The sequence below is a fragment of the Camelus bactrianus genome, chromosome 10 (genome assembly GCF_048773025.1).
Source record: "Camelus bactrianus isolate YW-2024 breed Bactrian camel chromosome 10, ASM4877302v1, whole genome shotgun sequence".
In the NCBI taxonomy this organism is placed as follows: Eukaryota; Metazoa; Chordata; class Mammalia; order Artiodactyla; family Camelidae; genus Camelus; species Camelus bactrianus.
In genome coordinates this window covers 57807061-57829899 of record NC_133548.1, presented here as the reverse complement: position 1 = coordinate 57829899, position 22839 = coordinate 57807061, and the positions used below count along the sequence as shown (strand labels likewise).

Genomic DNA, 22839 nt, shown 5'->3' with positions numbered 1-22839 from the left:
TTTAAAATTAGCAGCTCTTATGGAATTAAGTGAATCTTAAGTGTGCAATGGGATGTGCTACTGTGAAAAAAATTAGCATAATTAGTCAATGTAGACAGGTAGGCTTGTAGTGTAGTAGAGATTGTAAGCTAAAATAGCTACCAGCATAATAATAGCATGGATAACTTGCAGGAAAAAAAGTATCTGATTTTGCAATTGGCCAAACCATTGCTTGTTTCACCTGGTATATGGCAGTATCCTTTTTATTTTGTTTCATTTCATTTCATTTCACTTCATTTGTGCTAGCTTGGAAAATGAAGATTGAGATCATTAATTTATTTTCCAAGGTAGGCATACTTTGTTATAGTCATCTTATGTAAGCAGTAAGATTCAAATAGGTGAAATCAACCAGTTTAAATTTTTCCTGCAAGCTTAGATCACATTCCATTTTCTTGGGTTTTCGCCTTAATAAAAATAGGATTTAGAGATGCAAAAATGCAAATATCAGTAGTGTCATTTAATATTGCACAATATGCTAATAGAAGTCCCCAATTTGGGGTAACAAGTCATAGCAGACTGGATATGATACACATAGCAACAAATACTGATTGTTCTGTTTCTATTAGCGTATTTTCTTGCAGCTATTTCCTTTTTTAGAAGATCATCTAAATGGAACGTATATATGTATACTTAACAGCATTTTTTGTAGGAATACTTAAATGTAGTTGTAAAGACAATAATTATTATATACTTATATAAAGTTTTTAACATGCTTCCTTATTTCCCTGTATTTAAGTGATATAGAAACATTATTATGAATACTTCTCAAAATTGTGATGTAGTATTTTCCTCACCCATTTAATGCCAAGAGTGCCAAGGGTTCCTTAGTGATTTGGATTTACTTTAAAAATATTACTTGGTACCTTTTTAATAAACAATTTTAAGCATCGCTTATGTTACCTAAAGCAATTTTTAAAACCTATTTTCTCATAGTTCTATTAAGATTGTAATTTTAAATACAAATTTCAAGGATCTACATTTCTGGCTTGAAAGGACTATTTACTTCCTCTTATACATCACCAAGTGTCAGAATATAGGAGCTAATTTAATTATGGTTATCCTTTATCTATGCCATACTATTTATCATTGTGCTGAAGCACTTTGGATACTGTTGTTTTATTTAATCCTTAAGACCACTGACAAAGGTAATTATGTTCATTTCTATTTCAAAGAAGAGGAAACAGATTCAATAATTTGCTCAAGGCCACTTGGCCACTGGGGAGCTGGGATTTTGATGACAACATCACACTGGAAGTTTCATTCACTTGTCTACTGAGTGCTAATCTCTGGGGGTAGGCACCAAGAATAAGCATGAAGATGCAAGTTTTCTTCCCTAGAAAAGCTCCCTGTGCACAGTCTACTCTAGGGGCATAAAAGCAATTACATACAGGGTGATGTGTTTTCTCAAGAAGTGTTATGAGATCACAGTGAGTAAAACACACACACACACACACACACACACACACACACACACACACAGAGCAGCTAAAATGTTTGGGGGTTAGGGTTGGGATGGTAGAGAGGACTGCCAGGGATGACCAACACAGGAGTTGATATTACGCTGATTTGTAAATAGTGGAATTTTATCAGATGGAGAAAAGGGAGAAAGGTTTGAGACAGCATCGTACAGAAAGTCACGGAGGTTTTTTGAAATGTCCAGAATATGTGGGGAAATCATAAGTGGTTAGAAGGAGGTATGGAGAAGCACATCTACAGATAAAACGAAGAGTAGGTTTGGACGGAATATAAAGAGCCTCTGGCCCTTTAAATTGTGGGGAGAGGCAGGAGGAGACGGGCAGCGCACTAACAGGAGCTGCAGACTAGCCCTTCTCCCGCCCTGGTTCCGGCAGCTTTGCGAGGAGCCTAGCACGCATGCGTGCCAGCATTTCCTACCTTGCCTTCACCCCTCCACCCCCACCTGTCCGTGCAGGTTCCGCCCACTCGCCGTAAACAGCTGTCCCCTGAGTGTCTCCCCCGTTTAAGTTTTGTGCCCAGCCTGCAAGCAGGAGGAAGAGGCTGCTGAAAAGAGGCCAACTCGGTCCTGGAAGTGGGCCGAGGGCCATTTGGGTAGGGAATTCTGAGGTCCCTGTACAGGAGTGTGGGATAGTAGAGGACTTCCCCCTGGGACTCCTTGTTAGATGAGGAAGGATGTGTTTGGAAGAGGATGGGCTGTGGGTAAGGTAAGGGGACAGAGGTGCATGCCCCGAAAACGTGGGCCCAAAGAAAGGGTCTTAGTTACCTGGGTCTAAAGACCGACCTGTTCAAAGTAATGCTAAGGAGTTTGTGTTAGGCTGAACCATACAAAATTGCCAATTTGTAGGTCACAAATGATTAGATATGAGCCACTTCATAATGTTCACTCTAATACCGTTTTGAAAGATACTAAAAAGAAGGTGGGTAATGAGAACAGAAAGATGGATGCCCAGAGAACATCTGAGGAAAAGAGCCCACAACACAGACTAAAAAAGTAAGAGTAATGTGAACCTGTCATGTGTCAAGTGCTTTACCTGTCACCCTCATACCAACTCTTCAAGGGAGGTTCAGTTATCACTATTTTATAAATGAAAAAAGTGAGACTCAGGGTGACTTGCCCAAAGCCAGGGAGATTTGGGGTGGCAAGAGTGACGTTTGAACCCAAGTTCCTCTTGCAGGACCTGCTTCATGGGTGTGGCACCTGCACAGGGACCTCACATTTGGTTCTATGGCCACTGCCTTGAGATTCTTAGTAATTGTGTGGCAGGCGGCTCCACATTTTCATTTTATACTGGGCACTGCAGATTAGGTACCTAGATCCACTTTCTGGCTGTAAAGCCCATGTTTTTCCCACTGTACAAACTAACTTCTAACAAGCCACAAAAAGGCATTTCCACCCTCTGTGTTCCTCAGCACTTTATGTTCCACTCTCTCAGTGCTTATCATGTGTTTACTCTGTGACTCAGACCAGATTAGGGGATGAGCAACTAGTGATTGTGGTATGCTGACCTATAAAGTGATGCTTATTGGAACAAATTGACAAAATGTAAATCAACCACCTCCAAACTACTGCCCTTGAGGGGAAATTTAAAAAACAAAACAAAACTCTTTTCTAAAGCAGACCAACATACCTGAGGCCAGTCTGTATGGCATATAGTAGATGAGGCTACCTGACAAAGGCAGAGCTTTGCCAGCAAGGATAAAGGGAGAGAGATGTTGGGTGGTCCTCAACAGTTTCTGTTGCACTTAGATTGACAGGGCCTTATGAGGCAGGGAGTCTTTTTTCTTTTTTTTTAATAAATCTCAGCCTCTTAAAAAAGTTGTTGGAATTTGGGGAGTTGGCCAAGAATGGGCTTTTCGAATAATTTGTCCATCTCTCTAAGGACAAACTGGATGCTATTTCCCAACATCTTATTGAATTTAAGGGCCTAGGGCTATACAGATGACTCTCCCTACTTGATTTTGTTCTTTCCAAACCTTCTGTTTATCCCACTTGGAAAAAACTAATCCAAGAAAAAAAAATTTCCATTGGACATATCTCCCCGGTCATTCACTGTGCATTCAGCTAACTACGGTATCCTCTCACTCCTCAGTTCAACAAAGGGACTTGTTTTAGCTATTTGCCAGACTGTCCCTATTTAATCCTCTAATCCACTCTTATTTGCACTAGTCTAAAATAATCTTCCCTTTCATGTTTAAGATTATTCATTACAGAATTGTTTGTAATAGCAAAAGAATGGAAATGGCCTATATACCTTCAATATGCAACCAATTAAATAAACTGTGGGCCCTCCATACTTTGGAATACATTGCAAAGGGGAAAGAAAGAAAAGGAGGGAGGGAGGGAAAAAGGAAGGAGGGAAGGAAGGAAGGAAAGAAAGAAGGAAGGAAGGAGAAGCTCTTTATGTACTGATACAGAAATACCTTCAGGATATATTAGGGCAAAAAAACAGGGTGAAGAATATCTGTCATATATTACCTTTGTGTAAGGGGGAGAGAATGAGAGAGGGATAAGAATGAAAAGATATGTACCTCCATCTGTATAAATATTGGAAAAAGTAAATGCTAATAAAAGTGTTTATTAGTGGTGTAGAGGAGTGTGGGGGCAGGGATGGTTAGGGATAGGAGTGGAAAGGAAACTTCTCAATGTCTGCCATTTTATATCATTTGACTTTGGAACCATATGAATATATTAGTTCAAAAATATAATAAAATTAAAATTAAAAATAGAAGAATCTTCCACATAACTGCTTCCTAGTAAGCTCTATTTTTATGTAGATGACTCAAAAAGCCTACAGATTTTTCTTTCCCCAAGAACTGAGTAGACAAGACATGTTTTATATAGAGCCAAATATGGCCTGACAGATCTGGGTCAGGCCATTCAGCTGGAAGCTGCTGCTTTCATAAGTGTTCAGCAACATACAGTTAATGATTATATCTTTTTCTACCCTAAGGAGTGTCTCCTAATGATTACTATTTCTCTCCTATATTTAAAGATTTGAATGTATTAACTTTTCTCATGGATTTTTCACATGTCTGTGTGAGACTTGAATTTTAGATTTTGGAAGCCTGCTTTCTCATATATTCAAGTTTTTAGGCATTGGGTATTGGTTTTTGGTTTCACCCTAACAGGCAAAGGAAAAGATGGTAGAGATAGGGCAGGCCAAGACATTTTGATCACTCAAATTTAATTAATAGTTCATTCATTTAATACGTCTCATTAATTTAACATATATTTGAGAGCCATTTATTGGCTAGGCACTGTGTTAAGTACTAGAACACAGTATGAGCAACACAGAGACCTTATCCTCACTGAATTTGCATCCTAGTGGGTAAGAAAAATGCTGAAGGATAGAATGACATGGGAGTGCACAGCAGGGTTTCTTAACATAAGGCAGAACAAGTTAGGGAAAGCTTTTCCTAGTAGTGGCTAAGTTAAAGCCTGTAGAATGTGTAAGAATTGTCCAAGAGAAGAGAGAACAAAAACATGAAAGTAGCTCTGAAGCCTTCATAGCACTTCCTGTTCTTGGTAAGAAAACTGCTTTCATAACAGCCACACCATCCGGGGCTGCAGAATAAGCAGTCACAATAGACTCTAACAAAAGACTCTGTGGCTAGATTAATCCCATTACGCTCACATCCATATTTACCTCCATCCCTTACAGAAATCTAAGCCTTCATAATCTGGCTCAGTCCTCCCCATCCCCCAACCCCAGTCAAATCCTTTCACTAGGCCCTTTGGAAACCCAGATTTGTGATCAGGAAACTAGCCAAAGTGTTAGTGCAATGAGGGAAGGGGTGCATTAGCATCAGACTGCCTGGATTCAAATCACGTCACTTACTGGGTGACCTAAAATAAGATCTTACTGGGTGAAGAGGAAACCAGAGAGTTTCAGTGAGTAAGCATTTATCCTACTTTTCCTGTTCCCTGTATTTCAGGGTAACGAAATGGCCCATATGTGGTAAGATAAAGTTGCTTTTCACAGAAGAATACCAAATAATAAAAGTAAAGCAATAAGAGTAAGCCAGTGAAATAATTTATTCAGGCACTGATTATCATTAGATGAAACCATTAGGAAAAAGATTAATGGAGAATTTTACAATGGAGGAATTAGACTGTCACCATTTGAAAACATTGATCAATCTTAGCATCACTGAAAATGGGAAAGGTGGACTTTATATGACTCCTGATGTGAGACACCATGAAGAGTGGCACCTCCTAGGAAGTATTCTGGCCAAAAATGTTGACTCTTAAGCTAACTGCGCTCTGAGAACTAACTTCCTGCTTACAGGAAATATGGGGCTGGGAAGAGGGGGAGGTGGGGAGTAAAACAGCACCACAAGAAAGCAGACAAATGCAGAAAATGGGACACTCAACAGGACAGCTGACCTGGCTTCTTCAGAAAATCAAATGGCAGTGGTGTAAAGGGGGTGGAGGGATGCTGTCTTAGATTGAAAGAAGTTTGAGCGATATAAGGAATGCATAGAATTGTTTGGATCCTTATTCAATAAGCCATCTGTAGATAGAAATTTTTGACACAATTGCATATTGACTGGGGTTAAATGATAACCAAGAAATTTATAACAATTTGACTAGTTGCAGTCATGACATTGTGGTTTCAGAGAAAATGACCTTACAGTTAAAAATGTATGTTAACATGTGTAGAGGGAAAATGGCATGATGTTAAGGATTTTTACTTTAAAATAATTCAGCAAAAAAAGGCAGGGGGTTGTAGCAACTTTAGCAAAGTGTATATCTTGATAATACTTAAATTTGGACGAGGAGTATATAGGGATTCAGTATACTCTTTTCTCTAGCTCGGTGTTTGACTGCAGATTTTCAGTATTAAAAAAAAATTAAAGAGCTGAGCTTTGTGAAGGAGAGAGGGAAAGGAATGATTTGAAACTGGCAATAGGAAGCAAGAGCTGCTCAGCCAAGTTTGGCTCTGGGGTGCCTGGAGTGAGAGAGAAGGCAGTTTTCCACCTGAGAAGTGGAGTCCTTCGCATCAGAACAGGGAAAGCTCTGCTCCTACCCTCCTAAATATCTAACACCGAAACTTCTGCACCTGCTGTCCCTTTCCCCACCGAAGTAGCAAGTCTCCACTTCAGGGGCAACAACTATGGGGCTTGATTAGTTGGAAAGCATACCAGTAATTTGTTACTATTTTTGTTGGTTATGAATGTTGGTCATTTTAAAGTAAAAGAAATGAGATTTCAGATTTGTCCACAATACTATAAGTCTCATTCATTTGCCTTCTAAAATGCTTTTTTGAGAGGAGAATAAAGGAATGGAAATACAGCTAGCACACTGAGAATTGCACATAATCCATGCAAATAGATAGTTCTTGTAAACAAATCCTACAGTACCCTAGACACTGTCATTCTTCAATTTTCATCCAGTCATAAAATCCCCTCATGGTCATACTCCCTACCCTTTACAAATAATACTTCATTAGTAAACAGGCAAACTATATGGAAATGAGCACTCTGGCCTCTGTAGTACTCATCCTTCTGCTGTACCTACTCAGCAAAACCCCAGCCCTGATTCAGCTGCCTTCCCTAACATCTGTATTCCAACCTGCTGCTATAGAAAGTCCAATAAATGTGTGTATTGATGATGAAGTACCATAAAGTCATGATCTTTGAGGAGGATTTGATAGATTGGTACTCATCATCTATTTCAATCCCTCTTCTAACATGTTTTGCTTTCTTATATGGTAGAAATGGAAAAGCTAAAATAAGAGAAACACAAAAACAAACTATATTTGCCAGACTCCTCTGCAGTTATATTTGGAAGATGCAAATGACGCAGGGGTCGTTTCCCCCTGCTTTGGCTGTTGTTTCTGCCAAGCACATTCTTGGAGACATTAGGCTTTTCTGCAACAGCATCCTAGTGTTCCATCACTAGTTTTACTTATGTATGTATGTATAGGTGATTACAATATTATATTAGTTTCAGTTGTACAGCATGGTAATTCAATATTTTTATAGATTATTTAAAGTTATATTCAAAGTTATTATAAAATAATGGTGTAATCCCCTGTGCTGTACAATATATCCTTGCTGCTTGTTTATTTTATATATAGTAGTTTGTATCTCTTAACCCCATCCTATCTTGCCCCTCCGCTCTTCCCTCTCCCTGCTCGTAGCCACTAGTTTGTTTTCTGTATCTGTAAATCTATTTCTATTGTGTTATATACATTTGTTTGTTTTATTTTTTAGATTCCATGTATAAGTGATACAGTATTTGTCTTTCTCTTAGTGACTTATTTCACTAAGTATAGTACTCTCTAGGTCCATCCATTTTGTTACAAATGGCAGAATTTCATTCTTTTTATGGCTAAGTAATATGCTATTGTATATCTATTCATCTGTTGGTGGACACTTGGGCTGCTTTCATATCTTGGCTATTGTAAATAATGCTGCTGTGAACAACGGAGTGCATGTATCTTTTTGAATTAGGGTTTTCTTTCTTTTTTCTTCAGATATATACCCAGAAAGAACTGCTGGATCATATGGTAGTTCTACTTTTAGTTTTTTGAGGAGCCACCATACTCTTTTCCAGAGTGGCTGCACCAATTTACATTCCCACCAACAGTGTATAAGGAAGGGTTCCCTTTTCTCCACATCCTCACCTACATTTGCTATTTATAGATTTTTTGATGGTAGCCTTCCTGACAGGTGTGAGGTGATATCTCATTATGGGTTTGATTTGTGTATCTCTAATGATTAGCAATGTTGAACATCTTTTCATGTGCCTGTTGGCCATCTTTATGTCTTCTCTAGAAAAATGTCTATTCAGATTTTCTCATCATTTTGTAATCAGGTTGTTTGTTTTTTGATATTGAGTTGTGTGAGCTGTTTATATATTTTGGATATTAACCGAAATGGTTATTTGGATATTATGGGTTTGTATATGAATTATCGGTCATATCATTTGCAAATATTTTCTCCTATTCAATAGATTGTCTTTTCATTTTGTTGATGGTTTCCTTTGCTGTGCAAAGGCTTTTAAGTTTAATTAGGTCCCATTTGTTTATTTTTGCTCTTATTTCTTTTGCCTTAAGAGACAGACTGATCCAAAAAAATACTGCTACAACTTATAGCAACAAGTGTTCTGCCTGTTCTAGTTTTATGGTTTCCGGTCTTTTTAGGTCTTTAATCTATTTTGAGCTTATTTTTGTATATGATGTTAGAGAATGTTCTAATCTTACTCTTTTATATGTAGCTGTCCATTCACTTATTTTATGAGCTATGGTAGCCAGTCCCCAAGATAGCACTTAATGATTCCTATCTCCAAGTATTTATATCTTTGTGTACTCCCCCTCCACAGTAAGGTCTGACTCATGTGATCAATAGAAGGCTACAAAAATGATTGTGATTTTCTTTTCTTTCCCTTTTTCTTTTCTTTTGTCTTTCTTTTTCTTTTCTTTTTTCTTTTTCTTTCTTTCTTTTCGTTTCTTTTCTTTTTTTTTATGGCTGCTTGGAGTTTATTTTCTGCTTGGTGCAAGGCACAGGGTTATGAGGTGTCAGGAAGGCTCTTATGTGGCTTGGGTAGTAAAGAGTGGGGTTCTCTCAACTTCCTTTTTTTGGTGTTTTACTGTTTTGATGTTAAAGAACCCAACTGTTTCTGCTGGCTGTAGCCTGCTTAGTCTTGAGGAGGGGAGGGGAGGTGGGGTGGGGGCTCTTATGAGCCTAGCGCCTTGGAAGGAAGCCTGGCAGCTGATGGCGGCCACTCAGGACGGGGGCTGGAGTTGGTTTTGCCAGGCTGGCTGCCAGACTGCTGCTTCCCCATGGCTTCCCGAGCCAGGTCACAGGTGATCGTGCCGGTGGAGGTCTTCTGGGACGATTCCCAGTGCTCTGGGGACACTATGGCCATGAATGGGAGAGTGGACTTCCCGAAAAAGAAGCTAGCCCACCAGTGTCCCGGGTTGGCTTTGGGGAGACCCGGGTGGTGGGGGATGGCTTTCCCAGGGTACTCCGCACTTCCGCAGGAACTGTTCCTGGAAGCGGAGCCCAGGCGGCGCTGGTAGTGGTCGTGGGTGGCCATGAGCGAGCCGCTGGAGAGGGTGGCTGCCGTGCTTTTTGCCTGTGGGCTGGTGGAAACCTCGGCAGTCACCCCTCGCTGGCCTCCGTGCACGATCACAGGTGGCGGGGACGCTAGGCCATGGAGCCCAATTTCTGAGGTGACCACGAGGACCACTCCACTACCCAGGCGCGCGAGTCTTATGTGATTTATGAGGCTAAGTCGTAAAAGACATTGTTACTGTTTCCTTGGTATCTTGGATCGTTCACTCTGGGGAAGCCAGCTACCATATAGTGTAAACACACAGCTTGTGGAAGGTCCCACAAGGAAAAGGAACTGAGGTTTCCTCAGGACCAAACTGTCAGCCACCTCAGAAGCTGTGTCTCAGATGACTCCAGCCCCCATCAAAATCTGACTGAATTCCATGAGAATTCCAGAGCAGGACTGCATAGCCAAGGCATTTACAAATTTCAGACCAATAGGAACTGCGAGAGATAATAAATATTTATTGTTACTTTAAGCCACAACAATAAGCAAATATTTACTGTTATTTTTAGGTTGGGGTAACTTTTTAGGCAGCAAGAGCTAATTAATACACGGGGTTGGGAGTTTGGTAGGGCAGCAGCGGTGCTCTTGACGCCAACATTCCAGCTTGCTATTTACAACTTTCCCAGCTGTGGCGGAGATAGCAGCTCCCTATCAGGCCTGTTTGGCCACATTGTACTGACAGGCATTCTTGATCACTTGGCCTAAGGCCCACTCCTCCAGTGCTTCCAATTATTTTGTAAACACCTTCTCTCTATTACATGTTTTTTCTGCTTAAAATAGCTGACCTGGCTTCTGTTTCCTGCAACTGAGCTTAACCTAATAAAAATACCCATCTTAAATCAACAGCTAGACACTAGAGGCATTCCTGTTAAAAGTCAGGAATAAAACAAGGAAGTTGGCTATCAGCAGCACTATTTAACATCAATCTGGAAATGCTATTTCATTACGTCAAGATAATGAAATAAGTATTGCAAAGAAGGAGGCAAAATTATCGTATATATAAAATAAGGCAATACAATTCTCTACCAGGGAAATTTGAATGAATAAGCTAAAAATAAAATCTATTAAGAAACCTCAGTGGGTGAGTCAATTAAAAATTTAACAAAAAAATCAGTAACTTTCTTATGTAGCAACAGTAACCATATAGAAAACATAAAAGAAGAAATAATGTCATTCAGTAGCAAACAATGCATAAAATAACTGGGAAAAATAAGTTAATAAATTAAATGCAATTTACATGAAAAGTCCAGCTTTTGAACTTAGAAAATTTTATAAATTTTGGAAGACTAACTATTCAAATATAGATAGAAAATTCTGAGAAAGTAAGACTAACAAAGAAGGACCTGTCCTATGACATATTAAAGTATATTATAAAACTGCAATAAAAATGTAGTGATTTTGCTTCCAGAATGGTTAGACTGATCAATGAAATAGAAGAAAAAGACCAGAAATAGATCCAACTATATATAAGAATTTAATTTATGGCATATATGTTGGAACATGAGTGGGGCAAGTATGGATTATTCAATAAATTTTATTGTGGAAGATAACTTTTTGAAAAATTATGTTTCTGTGTCACATTTTATACTAGAATAAATTCCATTCACATCTGAATGAAATAATCACTCATATTGTTAAAGGCTCTTAGTAAATTATAAATAGAAATAATTAAAGGCATTCTAAAACATATAGGTAAATATCAGTATTATTTAGGTTAATAGAACCTGTTTAGGCTTAACGTTAAAGCCAGAAACCATAAAGAAAATTTTGATAGACTATTTAAAAATTATAGTAAAACAAGTAGTTTTACCCCATTTTGCCCCCAATAAATGATCAACTGGGGGAAAAAGTGGAAAATATGAGACAAAGTTATGTTTTCCTAATAATGCATAGAGTTCATATAAATCAAGAAGGAAAAAGATAAATATTTTCCGTGGTAAACATTTTCTTCTGGCCTCAGAGAAAAATGAGCTCAGGAAGTAAAAAGGCTATTCACATTAGAAATCAGTTGGTCATATGAAAAACATTCAACCTTCTAATAAATAAATACAAATTTACACAAAAAGATGCCATTTTTCAGTTTTGGATTGGCATATTCTAAAAAGAACTAATCCACTGTCACTGAGTACATAGTAACTAAATACTGTCATGTACCATTGGTGAGCAATACCTTCCCATGGGTATTGAGTCTATGTATAAAAGTTGTATCCAGAAATTCTACTTCAAATAATTTAATCTAAAGAAATCATAGAATAAGTGAACGAAGATGTTTGTGCAACATCATCATGTGGTCTATAATAGTGAAAAATCCAATACAGCCTAAATGCTATCAATGAGGAACTGGTTGAATAAAAGTTGGAAATTTAATGAAATGGAATTTTAGTCATCATAAATATGCATGTGGATCTTTATTTAGTTGTATGAAAGGTGTCCACAAAATATTCATACCAAAACAGTAGAGTTCAAAGAAATAAAATAAGGTGTGCCTTACGTCTGTGCACAGAAAAATTCTTTATATATACACCAACATTCTAATGAGTTCTTTTTGTGTAGTTAATGGGTGATATCTTTCTATATGTTTCTGCACTATCTGAATCTTTTGCAATGATCATTATAACCAGAAAAACAACAACAACAAACCAACTGTGAATAAGCAGAGAATGAGAAGAATGAGGAGGAGAAAAGGGAGGAATGGTGGAAGGGAGGGAAAGCCATTTTCTGCGAGTTTTACTCGTGTCAGTTGCTTTTTTGTCTTCTGAGGCTACATTGTAAAAACTTTCTCCTCTTTCAGTTTTCTACTTTTCTCTTAATCTAAATGGGGAGGCTTTTAAACCACATATATTTAAACCAAAATCTTGTAATTCAGAGAAAAAATGATAAATCAATCCATGATCTTGATTTTGCCTAAGGAGAAAATGCAATTCTATGGGATCACCAGTCACACCAAACTTGCCAGAATATTTATTATCTCAAATTGTGTGCTGTTCTACTTTAGCAAAACCTTTCCTAATGAGAATGTTAAGAAGGACACAGAGGCTACTTATTTCTTCTTCTAGATACCATAGGGCATACTTATTTTTGCCCCTTGCAGAACTGTTTTTATTTAGTTGAGCCTTAGTATAAGCACTTCAACTAAAATTTGGAGATCTTCTTAATTCATTCACTGAACAAGTATTTACTGAAGACTTTCCTGTGCCAGGTACTGTTTTGGATATTTGGGACATATCAGTGTCCAGCTTTTCTGGAACTTGCTTCTTGTCCCTCTAAAAAACAGCCATACAAAGGTAGCTATTGGTGAGGCTATCTGCTACTTTATTCAGCATCCCATAGAGACGTTTCTTTAAGACATGAGAACTGTTTGTAGTCAATGAATTCATGTATACTTTACTCATGAGCAAATAATGCCAAGTTTATTTCTTTGTTTCTTTTTGGAGCTGAGGAGTACCAGTAAGTTTGGTCTATTGTCTCAACTTAAGTAACTGTGTAAGATTTTATGTTCAATCTATTTTAATACAAACATTTCCTCCTTTTAGAACTACTGATTTTCCTATTTCATCTGTATTTTCACTGGCCTTGCTTTGGAAAAATTCGAGTTGTTTTGTTTCACCATATTCTAATGTAAACTGCTTCAAATATCAGATATCTTGTAGGATTAGAGGAGCAAGATAAACAACACCATGAGGAAACAGACAAATCCTGAATGTGGTGCATTTTTCAACACAGCTGACCCTGTCTCATCAAAAAGTCAGTATTAAGAAAAACTAAAATGTGGAAGGGATTAGTATGGTTTGACAAATGGGGAGAAAATACATAATACAGTAAGTGACCCATAATTGGATCCTGGCTCAAAAGAAAATACCTGCTGTAAAAAATTATTTTTGAGGAAAGCTGAGCAAATTTGAATATAGAATGAGTAAGATGATATTAGCAGGATTGTTTATTCTCCCAAGACCTGATAATAGTATTATAATTATGAAAGAGAATGTTATTTTAGAGATGCATCCTGAAGCCTGTTGGCGTGATGTGTCTTGTCTGCAACTTTGGGATGTTTCAGCAAAAAAAAAAAAAAAAAAAAGTTTTATAAACATTTATATACAGATAGAGCACAAATGGCAAAATGTTAATTGCTGAATTGTTGAGTCTGAGTTTTGGGTAGTATTGTTGAATTAGACTGGATATTGTAATATTCTTTCACATATTCTGTATATTTTTATAACTAAAACTTGGAAAAATTAAATTATATTCGAATGACTGCCTCTTTTTTCTTCTAGTACTGAGTGAAAAGATGTATCATAAAGAAAGGGGAAACGAGCTGTTTTAAGAAGCATCTGATCACCAGTCTTAAATTCTAGGATAACTTTAAGATTATTAAAATATTTGGTATCTAAAAGGTCAGTTCTGAGCCAGAGTGGTTTCACTGGAGGTGGAAGCTAGAATACAGAGGATTGAGAAGTGAGAGCCGAGAGGGTAGACCACTTTTTCAATAAATCCCGGGTTTGTTGTTATTTTTGCCGATGTTACTATGACATCACTGGAGATCTGGAATTACTCCTACGGGGACCTCACCGAACTCTCGCGATACCAGAGCCTGGTGGAGCGCGAAATACTGTGGGAGGGGCTGGGGAGCGATCGACCGACTTCCGGCCAGGCCGTTGTCTGGGTGGCGCGGTCGAGTCATCGCTGGCCCTCGCCGCTTGGATCTCCCGGCCCTCCCCCCGCCCCGGCGCGGGGGGTCGACCAGTGAAGTGGGGCGGGAGGCGACTCCGACCTTCCCTGTCGTTTCGTTCTGGCCAACTCCCCGGCTACCAGCTCTGGGTCCTTGGACCCGCGAGGCCCGGTCTGAGGGGCCGGGGCCTACGTGGGCCCGCCGCCGGGCCCCATGAGGCACAGCCTGACCAAACTGCTGGCGGCCTCGGGCAGCGACTCCCCAAACCGCAGCGAGAGCCCGGCGCCGGCCGCGACCTGCTCGCTACCCCCGGACCAGACCCGGGCGGCAGCGGCGGCAGAGGACGAAGGGACGGCGGCGGCCGGATCTTCCGGCCGCAGGCAGCCGCGAGGCGACGAGAGCGAGTCGGAGGCCGGGAAGGGGGGCCGCGGCGGCGTGGCCGCGCGCGCACCCTCGCCCGAGGAGATGGAGGAGGAGGCGATCGCCAGTGTCCCCGGGGAGGAGACGGAGGACATGGACTTTCTGTCCGGGCTGGAACTGGCGGATCTGCTGGACCCTCGGCAGCCGGACTGGCATCTAGAGCCCGGCCTCAGCTCGCCGGGGCCTCTCTCCTCGTCAGGCGGAGGCTCGGATAGCGGCGGCCTGTGGAGAGGGGAGGACGACGACGAGGCCGCGGCTGCCGAGATGCAGCGCTTTTCTGACCTGCTGCAGAGGCTCTTAAACGGCATCGGAGGCTGCAGCAGCGGCAGTGACAGTGGCGGCGGCGAAAAGAGGCGAAGAAAGTCCCCAGGAGGCGGCGGCGGCAGCAGCAGCAACGACAACACCCAGGCGGCGACAAAGAGTCCCCGGAAGGCGGCGGCGGCTGCTGCCCGTCTTAATCGGCTGAAGAAGAAGGAGTACGTGATGGGGCTGGAGAGTCGAGTCCGAGGTCTGGCAGCCGAGAATCAGGAGCTGCGGGCCGAGAATCGGGAGCTGGGCAAGCGCGTACAAGCACTGCAGGAGGAGAGTCGCTATCTACGGGCCGTCTTAGCCAACGAGACCGGACTGGCTCGCTTGCTGAGCCGGCTGAGCGGCGTGGGACTGCGGCTGACCACCTCGCTCTTCAGAGACTCGCCCGCCGGTGACCATGACTACGCTCTGCCCGTGGGAAAGCAGCAGCAGGACGTGCTGGAAGAGGACGACTCAGCCGGAGGAGTGTGTCTTCATGTGGACAAGGATAAGGTGTCGGTGGAGTTCTGCTCGGCATGCGCCCGGAAGGCGTCGTCTTCTCTTAAAATGTAGGGTCAAGTAATCTGCTCTTTATCCGCGTTTACCCCTTTCAACTCCCTTACACCATGTAAAACACCTTAGTGGGACATCTTCACTGGACACATTTCAGAGGAGGAAAAAAAAAGTAATATTGAATCTTTAAGTGTTTAGCTAAAAGCATGAATGTGACACTGTAACCAACTCCTAATGATAACATGTGACTATTAAATCTCTCTGACAGTTTCTTTTTTAGGTGATTTCCTTCCTGCCAGGCTCCGTTGTAGGGGTTACAGAACAGTCGTTCCCGCCTCACAACCTGGTAAGGATCCATCTCTTCACGTAACGCTCATGCTCTGCTGCTTAGTCTACTTTAATGGGCAACATCTCAATTTGTTGTGTGTGTGTGTGGTTTTTTTTTTTTTTTGGAAGGTGGGAGGGGAATCTAATTTGGGCCCTGTCCACCCTGGAAACAGACTTGTGCTGGTCTATAATGTATTTAAGATGCTTCTTCTGGTTGAAATAGCTGTTAATGTGTCCCCTTGTTCAGACTTGCGTGTACCTAGCTCTTCTGTCCCCAGTGTGGACATGGCCTTGGATGACATCGGTTGCAACTGTACACTGAAAGCTGCTAATAGAGATACAGTTTGGAGACAGTGACACAGGTGAAGTTGAATGGAAGTTCCGAGTTGTACAAGGTGCAAATTGGAATTCCAATTTTAGAGCAACTTTTCAGAGGTTGACAATAAGTACTTGGGGCATGCACAAATGGGATAGATATTTTGCTGGAGATGACAGGAATCTCTTAAATATTCAAGAACGCCTTTTAGTTTTCATAGATCTAGATATACAGTCTATTCAAATCAGTAGATTTTTATATCTTACCGTTAGAGAGGTTGGAGATTAACATTATCAGACTCCTGTGTTAGTTAATTGAAGGAGGCATAAGAATGGTTAATGAAATGTTTCTTTGAGGACCAGCACAGTGATTACCCTATCACTGAGTATGAATACATTGTTGAACACCTTTATTTTTGTTGTATAAAAATTTTAGGTTAAATTTATGTATGATTAGATATTGAAGGTTATGAAATGTGAATGAAAAAGTGTAAAGTGAGGCTTCACAAAGAATGTTACTCTCCATATTTCAAAGACCTTTATCCTATTAAAAATAAGTTTTAAAATTGAGTGGTTCTGGCTACTTAATAACACTATTGAGACTTTTTCCAAAGTGGGGATATAGTCTTCCCTTGAAGTACTCAATTACCTATTGTCCAATTGTATGTTACAGTGTCCATCTGTGTAAGATGCATTAAGAAATTCTTTGTGAAACATCACTGTTTGATAAAGTATATACATATTTAGCATCCTTGTTTTTCTTTGTGCTAAAGTGGATACAGCTGTTGGGGCAGAAGAGACGGGACCAGCTGCTGGCCACATTTCCTGCTTTATTTTAAAAGGTAGTATAAGAAATGAGGAAAAAGAGGTAATATCAGGGCTTCTGCTTTTATTTTAAAATGTTCATAATTAAAAAGTATTTTCCAGCAGTCCAAAGATGTAAGTTATCTTACACATAAAATGTTTTATTTTGTTGTTATTTGGTTATGAAAATGGAATCTTGTTCTTGCACAACTGTAAATGTTTTGTTGCTAGATAATACAATTTGAGACCTAACTTGGTCTCTGGTTTCCAGTGCATTACGGCATATTTTGTAAAATCTACTGCACTTGAGCATGAATGGATAGTAGCCAAACTCACAACCTGGAGTGATGAACCTGCTTATACCTAAGTGCAGGAGCAAGCCCCTCACAATGCAGCTGCATGGATTTTTAGTGCCTACTGAATTATATATATATATATATATATATATAAAAACCAAAAGTAGTTGGAAAAATTATTTGAAATGACTAATTTGTGCTATCTTTATGGAATATGTTAAATGTAGCTTTTTGAAACAGAAGCCTTGAATTGAAATTTAATTAATACTTGAACATTTTGTATATATTTCTTTGTATATAATTTTGTGCAGTACCAATGACAAAAATATGGTGTCATAATAAAACCAGGTTTGTTGATCTTTCAGTTATGGGCTCAAAGAATTTATTCATCTCTAACATGACATTGGAAAATAATGGATGAAAATAGGAAAAATGATTGTTGTTAATGCTGTGGGTCTTAAAAGGTTCTGGAAGCAGTAAGTGTGTTTTTCTAAAAATTATACCATTCCCTTGGAATATTTTCTTCCTAACGTCAATGCTTTTCCTGCATTATTTGAAGTTTGGGGCTGGGGAGAAACAGTAGTCAAAGTTTTCTGAATTGGGATGCTTTGAAATTCCAAGTATAGATTTTTAGAATGTCATTTTATAAATGGCAGTTTTTGGAAATACTTGATTCAGAATTTTTGAAAATGGAGATTAATATCGACTATTTTAAAAGCTGCTTTGTTAGGTTCCTTATGTTTTAAGTGTGTTTTCTTAGTTTCCATTTCATTCTTTTTTTTCTAATTTTGGTGACTTAGTGATTTTGTCATTTTTTACATCAACGTCATGGTCTTGTTTTTACACGGTATTGCATGTATTTAGGACCTATCTAACGGGGGCTTTAAATTTGGTCATATTTATGTGTAAGCACATTTTACTGTAAATGTTTGGGTTTCTGAATTTACAACAGATCTGTTTATTTCAGTATGTAGTAAACAATATCTTAAAAGTGTCCTATTCACTACTTGTTAATTAAAAAAGTTATGATTAATATGAAACTGTTGTCTTACTATTTTTAGAAAATTGTGTTCAAAATGATTAGTAGTTGGATAAAGGAAATTTCTGGAGTATAATATGGATTATTTAGAAATTTTCAGGTTTGGCCCTATTTACTGTAATGGATGAAAACAACTTTGTATTTGGGGAATCTGTTTTTTTCCCCTAATTGTGCCTCTATGGCAAAATGATACAGAAGGAACTATAGTAAAGATGTAGCTTCTTATTTATCTTCTGATGGTGACAGGAATTCATACATTAATTGAACTAACACATCATATTGACCTAATTCTATCATATTGACTGAATGTTTCTGCACTTCCTTGACCAGCTCTAACTAAAAAGACCACGTTTATTAAAATGTAGTCACACCTCTGGTGTAATCCAACAAAAAGTGTTCAAAATATTTTAAATATTTGTGCATTTTATAATCACTAAATTAATCTCTCTCTCTTCTCTTTAAACAGCTTAGCAGTGTCTGCAAAAACGAATCTTTTCCTCAAACCTGTTAACTGACTGGACTGATGGTAACAAAGTAATTGTGGGAGCCATGTCGATCAAAAATTTGGCATCTGCTGAAAAAAATGAATGCCATTTTCAAGTTCCCAAATTACTTCTATACTGATTTCACTTTCCAGATTTCACTTTCCAGAAATGGAGATATGAAAGATTCTCTGGAATCCTTGAAAGACTTAATAGAAATCTATGCGACTAAGTTAATTTTGGGACAAAATTATACACTTTTGTCTTTCATGGGAATGATAACTCAGCTCTTTGCATACGTTTTAAAAATTGTAACCATTGGAGAAGAGAATGGTAGTATTTCGTCAAGGAATATTAGATTCTTTTCATAATCAAGAACACATTCTATGGAATTAGATTTAGTGGAGTAGAATTACATAAACAAGCTGTCAGTGATCACAATGCATATCATGAGTTTGTGTTTATTTCCTGGATCATGAGAGCTAATCTGAAGACAGACAGACCTTGCTGAGTAGAATATAAAAGTTAATGTAAAGTCTAACCACAAAACTATAAAGAGTAGTCTTTTTAAATAGATGAATTGATTTGTCTGTATCTTTGGAAAAACTGCTTATGATTAAACGTGCGGGTAGTTAATTGCAATTCAGGGTAATGCCAAGATGTGTGGATTCTGAGGTTTTGGCTTCTTGAGCATTCTCTGAGGACTTTAAAAGTATCTGAGGTTTCTAATGAATGGTATACTAGTTTCTACTGTTTCATATTAAAATTTCTCTAGTATGTAAGGGCTTTAGTATTCTGGATGATGAGAGTGGCTTTTTTCATGGAATATGGTTGTTTTACTTAATTGAAACATTTTTCCAGTTCATTACAAGTGTGAAAAAAAAAACACTCAGAACTCTGGATTGTTTTATTTCATTTTTGTTGGATTATGTTAATACATTCTTTCACCTGGTCTAGACTGAGTCATTTTATTTTACTGACTCATTTGGGAAGTGTTCAGAGGATAGAAGTGGGAGGGGGTAGGAGATAGGCTCTTATTTCTTTTCTTTTCAGAATGATTCATAATAACTATACAGTTTGGTTATTATATGGTGATATCCAAAATTGATTAAAGTCCACTCAGTTGTTTGTAATCTAAGTGTATGCAGTGCCTGTGATGCCGGCAGCAAAGCATATTCCCAGTGGCTTAAACCTAAGTGACTGATAGATCTGCCTACAGGACAGTGTGGCTGGTTGTTAATTCCACAACCAGAAATCAGGTAGGCATTAACTATATGGTGACCATAACTACTGCTTTGATAGAACACAGAGTGGATAATTCACTGATAATGAGTCATTATCTTTTAAAATACATGATTACCTAGTTCAGCATTTTGGAGGTATACTTTAAGTTCTCACTAATTTAGTCAGATTTTGAAGCTAGTAGTCTGATGACTATTTAAATTTGAATAGGTAGTGAAATATTTTCAAGTGTTTTGCTTTTTTCCCAGGCTATCAGTACAGAGTTTTGAGACCCTCCCAAATGTTGGTATTTTTATATTTTACTGTACTGTTTTTTTCTGTGCTGTTTTTAATTCAGACACCAGGTAGTTACCATCTAAGCCAGGGATTAAAAAGGAGAGGTTGGCCAGCACAGTATTTTGCACATATTTGAACTTGAATAAACCTCAGTACTCATTCTGCCAGTCACTCCTTATTTTGTTTTATAATACCGGGTTGAGCTCTGAGCTCTGACCTAGACTTCAAGTGGTCATTTACACTGTTTTAAAGTGCAGAAAATTAAGTAGACATAATTTAAATTTTATTCAGAAAGTAAATTACTTTATCATTAGCAACATAAATCGTGATATTAGAGAAAAAAATTTTTAAGATACAGGTTATAGGAAGTTGCCTTTTTCATTGCTTTTGTTACTGATGACTAATTTTTGCCTAGTTTACCTTCCCCCAATTTTTATGTTAAAGATTTCTTAGAGCCATATTCTCCACTTTTTAAAAAGAAACCAGTTCACAATGGACTTTAATTTTGTAATTTTGTTGACCCCAAATTGTTTTGTTGAAAATATTTTGCTCAATTTTCAGTTAATCTAATTTAAAAATCTAGTCACTTCGTGTTTTGAACATTTGTGTAGCTCTGTAAATATGCACAGTTTTGAATTTTATTGGTGGCCCCACTTCCTTCAGAATGTGCCACCAAATTCTGTCTTTCCTTTACATCTACTGAGGTCAATTTCCTGGATTCCTCTGGCTTTTAATGTACTATATTCTGGGGTTTACAAATTAATACCTTAAGTATAGTATAATGTGAACTTTCTTTTTTAAAGCCAAATAACTATACACACTAAATTGTAAAAGGTTAAAATAGTTTAATTACTGTAATATTAAATATTACAGTACTAAACTGAAATATTAAACTCTTTTCCTGACTGAGGCCGTATTTTTTAGGTGTTAAGATAAAAATGACTGTTTCCCTAAATTGTAATGCAAACCACAGCAGGTTCACACTTACTTGCCCCCTGACCAAAAATTTTGGTAAAGTAGATTTGCAGCAACAGGTTTAAAATAATATGTTCTTTGGCTTACGTTGCTGATTTCTACTAGCTGAGAAGATGATTTAAGAAATACATGGTAGAGGACAGATGTTAGAAAGAAATCCTTTTTGGCTACAGAAACCATTGTAAACTTTTGTTATGTTTATAGATGGTATTATACTAGGGAGTAAGTACTGTGGGAATGTTTAAGGATAAGTAAGGAAACAATTTGTACTAAATTATTAATTTAGTTGTATCTTTTTTTTTAAACTATTCTTTTAATGGTGTATTTCCTTACTACTAAAGAGATTTGATTTGGTATTTGTATATATTACAAAATGATCACAATAAGTCTAGTTAACACTCAACATCATACATAGTTACAAAAAAGGTTTTTATCTTCTGATGAAAACTTAAGAACTGCTCTCTTAACTTTTAAATATGCAGTTAACAGGATTGCTAACTATAATCACCATGCTGTAATCACATCTCCATGATTTAGATTTTTTTTTAAAATATCATTGGGTTTTGAATTATCTGAGTTGATTACACCATTCTGTTTTAAGGAGTCTAATTCAGTAATTTGGGTTTCTTATTTTTGAAGTCAGGAATTAGTTGGTTTTTTCACTGCGACAAGTAGAACTCTGCTTCAAATAAAAGTGACAAAATGCAGATAAAATGTATAGTTTTGGTAAGTCAAGCTTTATCTTGGTATTTTAGCTTGTAAAATAAACAGGGGTTATTTGTTTTTTGCCTTTTATATATATTTGCCCTAGTTGTGAAAGTAAAGCATATTCATTACAGAAAACTGGGAATATACAGAAAGGAATCAAGATGAAAAGGAAAATCACCCATAATTCTATAACTCTGAGAATATCCACAGTAAAATATAGATTCTTTTGCCCTATAATCAGGATCATTTTTTATCAAAGTTTGGTAGAGAGTACATTTTAGGTACATGTTGAAAGGACAAGTCTTTGCTTTCTGAAAAACTGAAAATGTATTGTTAATTTCACTTGAGTTTTAAATCTTCAGCTGCACTGCTCTTTTCTTTAAGGGGCACTGAAAGCCTATTCTGCTTTTTTAGATGACAGGCTAAATCCCCCTTTCATGTAATTTTTAAGTAGCATAAGATTATTTAACAGATAGGTCACTATATTTGGAATGAATAGTAAAGATGATTATGAATGTGATCTAGGGTGACACTTAATATTTTTGTGTGATTAGCTTGTTTCATAAGAAAGTGTTGGTCTAGATTGGCATTGTCTTAATACTGTAGCTATTAGCCACATGTGGCTAAATTTTTTAAATAAATTCAGTTACTCAGGTGCACTAGTCACATTTCAGGTGCTCAGTAGCCACATATGGCTAGTGCTAACATATTGCCAGTCAGATAAAAAATATTTCCATCATCATGGAAAGTTTTGCTGGACAATGCTGATTTAGGTGCTGTCACATAAAATGGTTTAAAGAACTGTGATAGAAAGTTTTAGGCAGGGAAACACAATAGGTTATTTCAAAAATTTAAATGATCTGTCTTAGGAAGTAAGGAATAGACTATGATATTTTAAAAGA

General features: G+C 38.1%; 1 protein-coding gene and 1 pseudogene across 6 annotated transcripts; one reads left to right on the top strand and one right to left on the bottom strand.

Moving 5' to 3' along the window:
- Window positions 1–7649: 7649 nt before the first annotated feature.
- Window positions 7650–9772, bottom strand: LOC105083604 (pancreatic progenitor cell differentiation and proliferation factor pseudogene; annotated as a pseudogene).
- Window positions 9773–14333: 4561 nt separating this feature from the next.
- CREBZF (CREB/ATF bZIP transcription factor) lies at window positions 14334–19692 on the top strand. Of its 6 annotated transcripts, XM_074372771.1 has the most exons (5): window positions 14334–15529; window positions 15742–15819; window positions 16889–16957; window positions 17581–17691; window positions 18721–19692. In XM_074372771.1, the coding sequence occupies exons 1-2, from the start codon at window positions 14466–14468 to the stop codon at window positions 15755–15757; spliced, it is 1080 nt and encodes a 359-aa protein (XP_074228872.1). In that variant the 5' UTR covers window positions 14334–14465; the 3' UTR covers window positions 15758–15819; window positions 16889–16957; window positions 17581–17691; window positions 18721–19692. The 6 variants fall into 6 exon arrangements, with proteins under 6 accessions (XP_074228872.1, XP_074228871.1, XP_074228870.1 ...); XM_074372770.1 differs by lacking the exon at window positions 17581–17691; XM_074372769.1 differs by having other exon boundaries at window positions 17581–19692.
- The last annotated feature ends 3147 nt before the right edge of the window (window positions 19693–22839 follow it).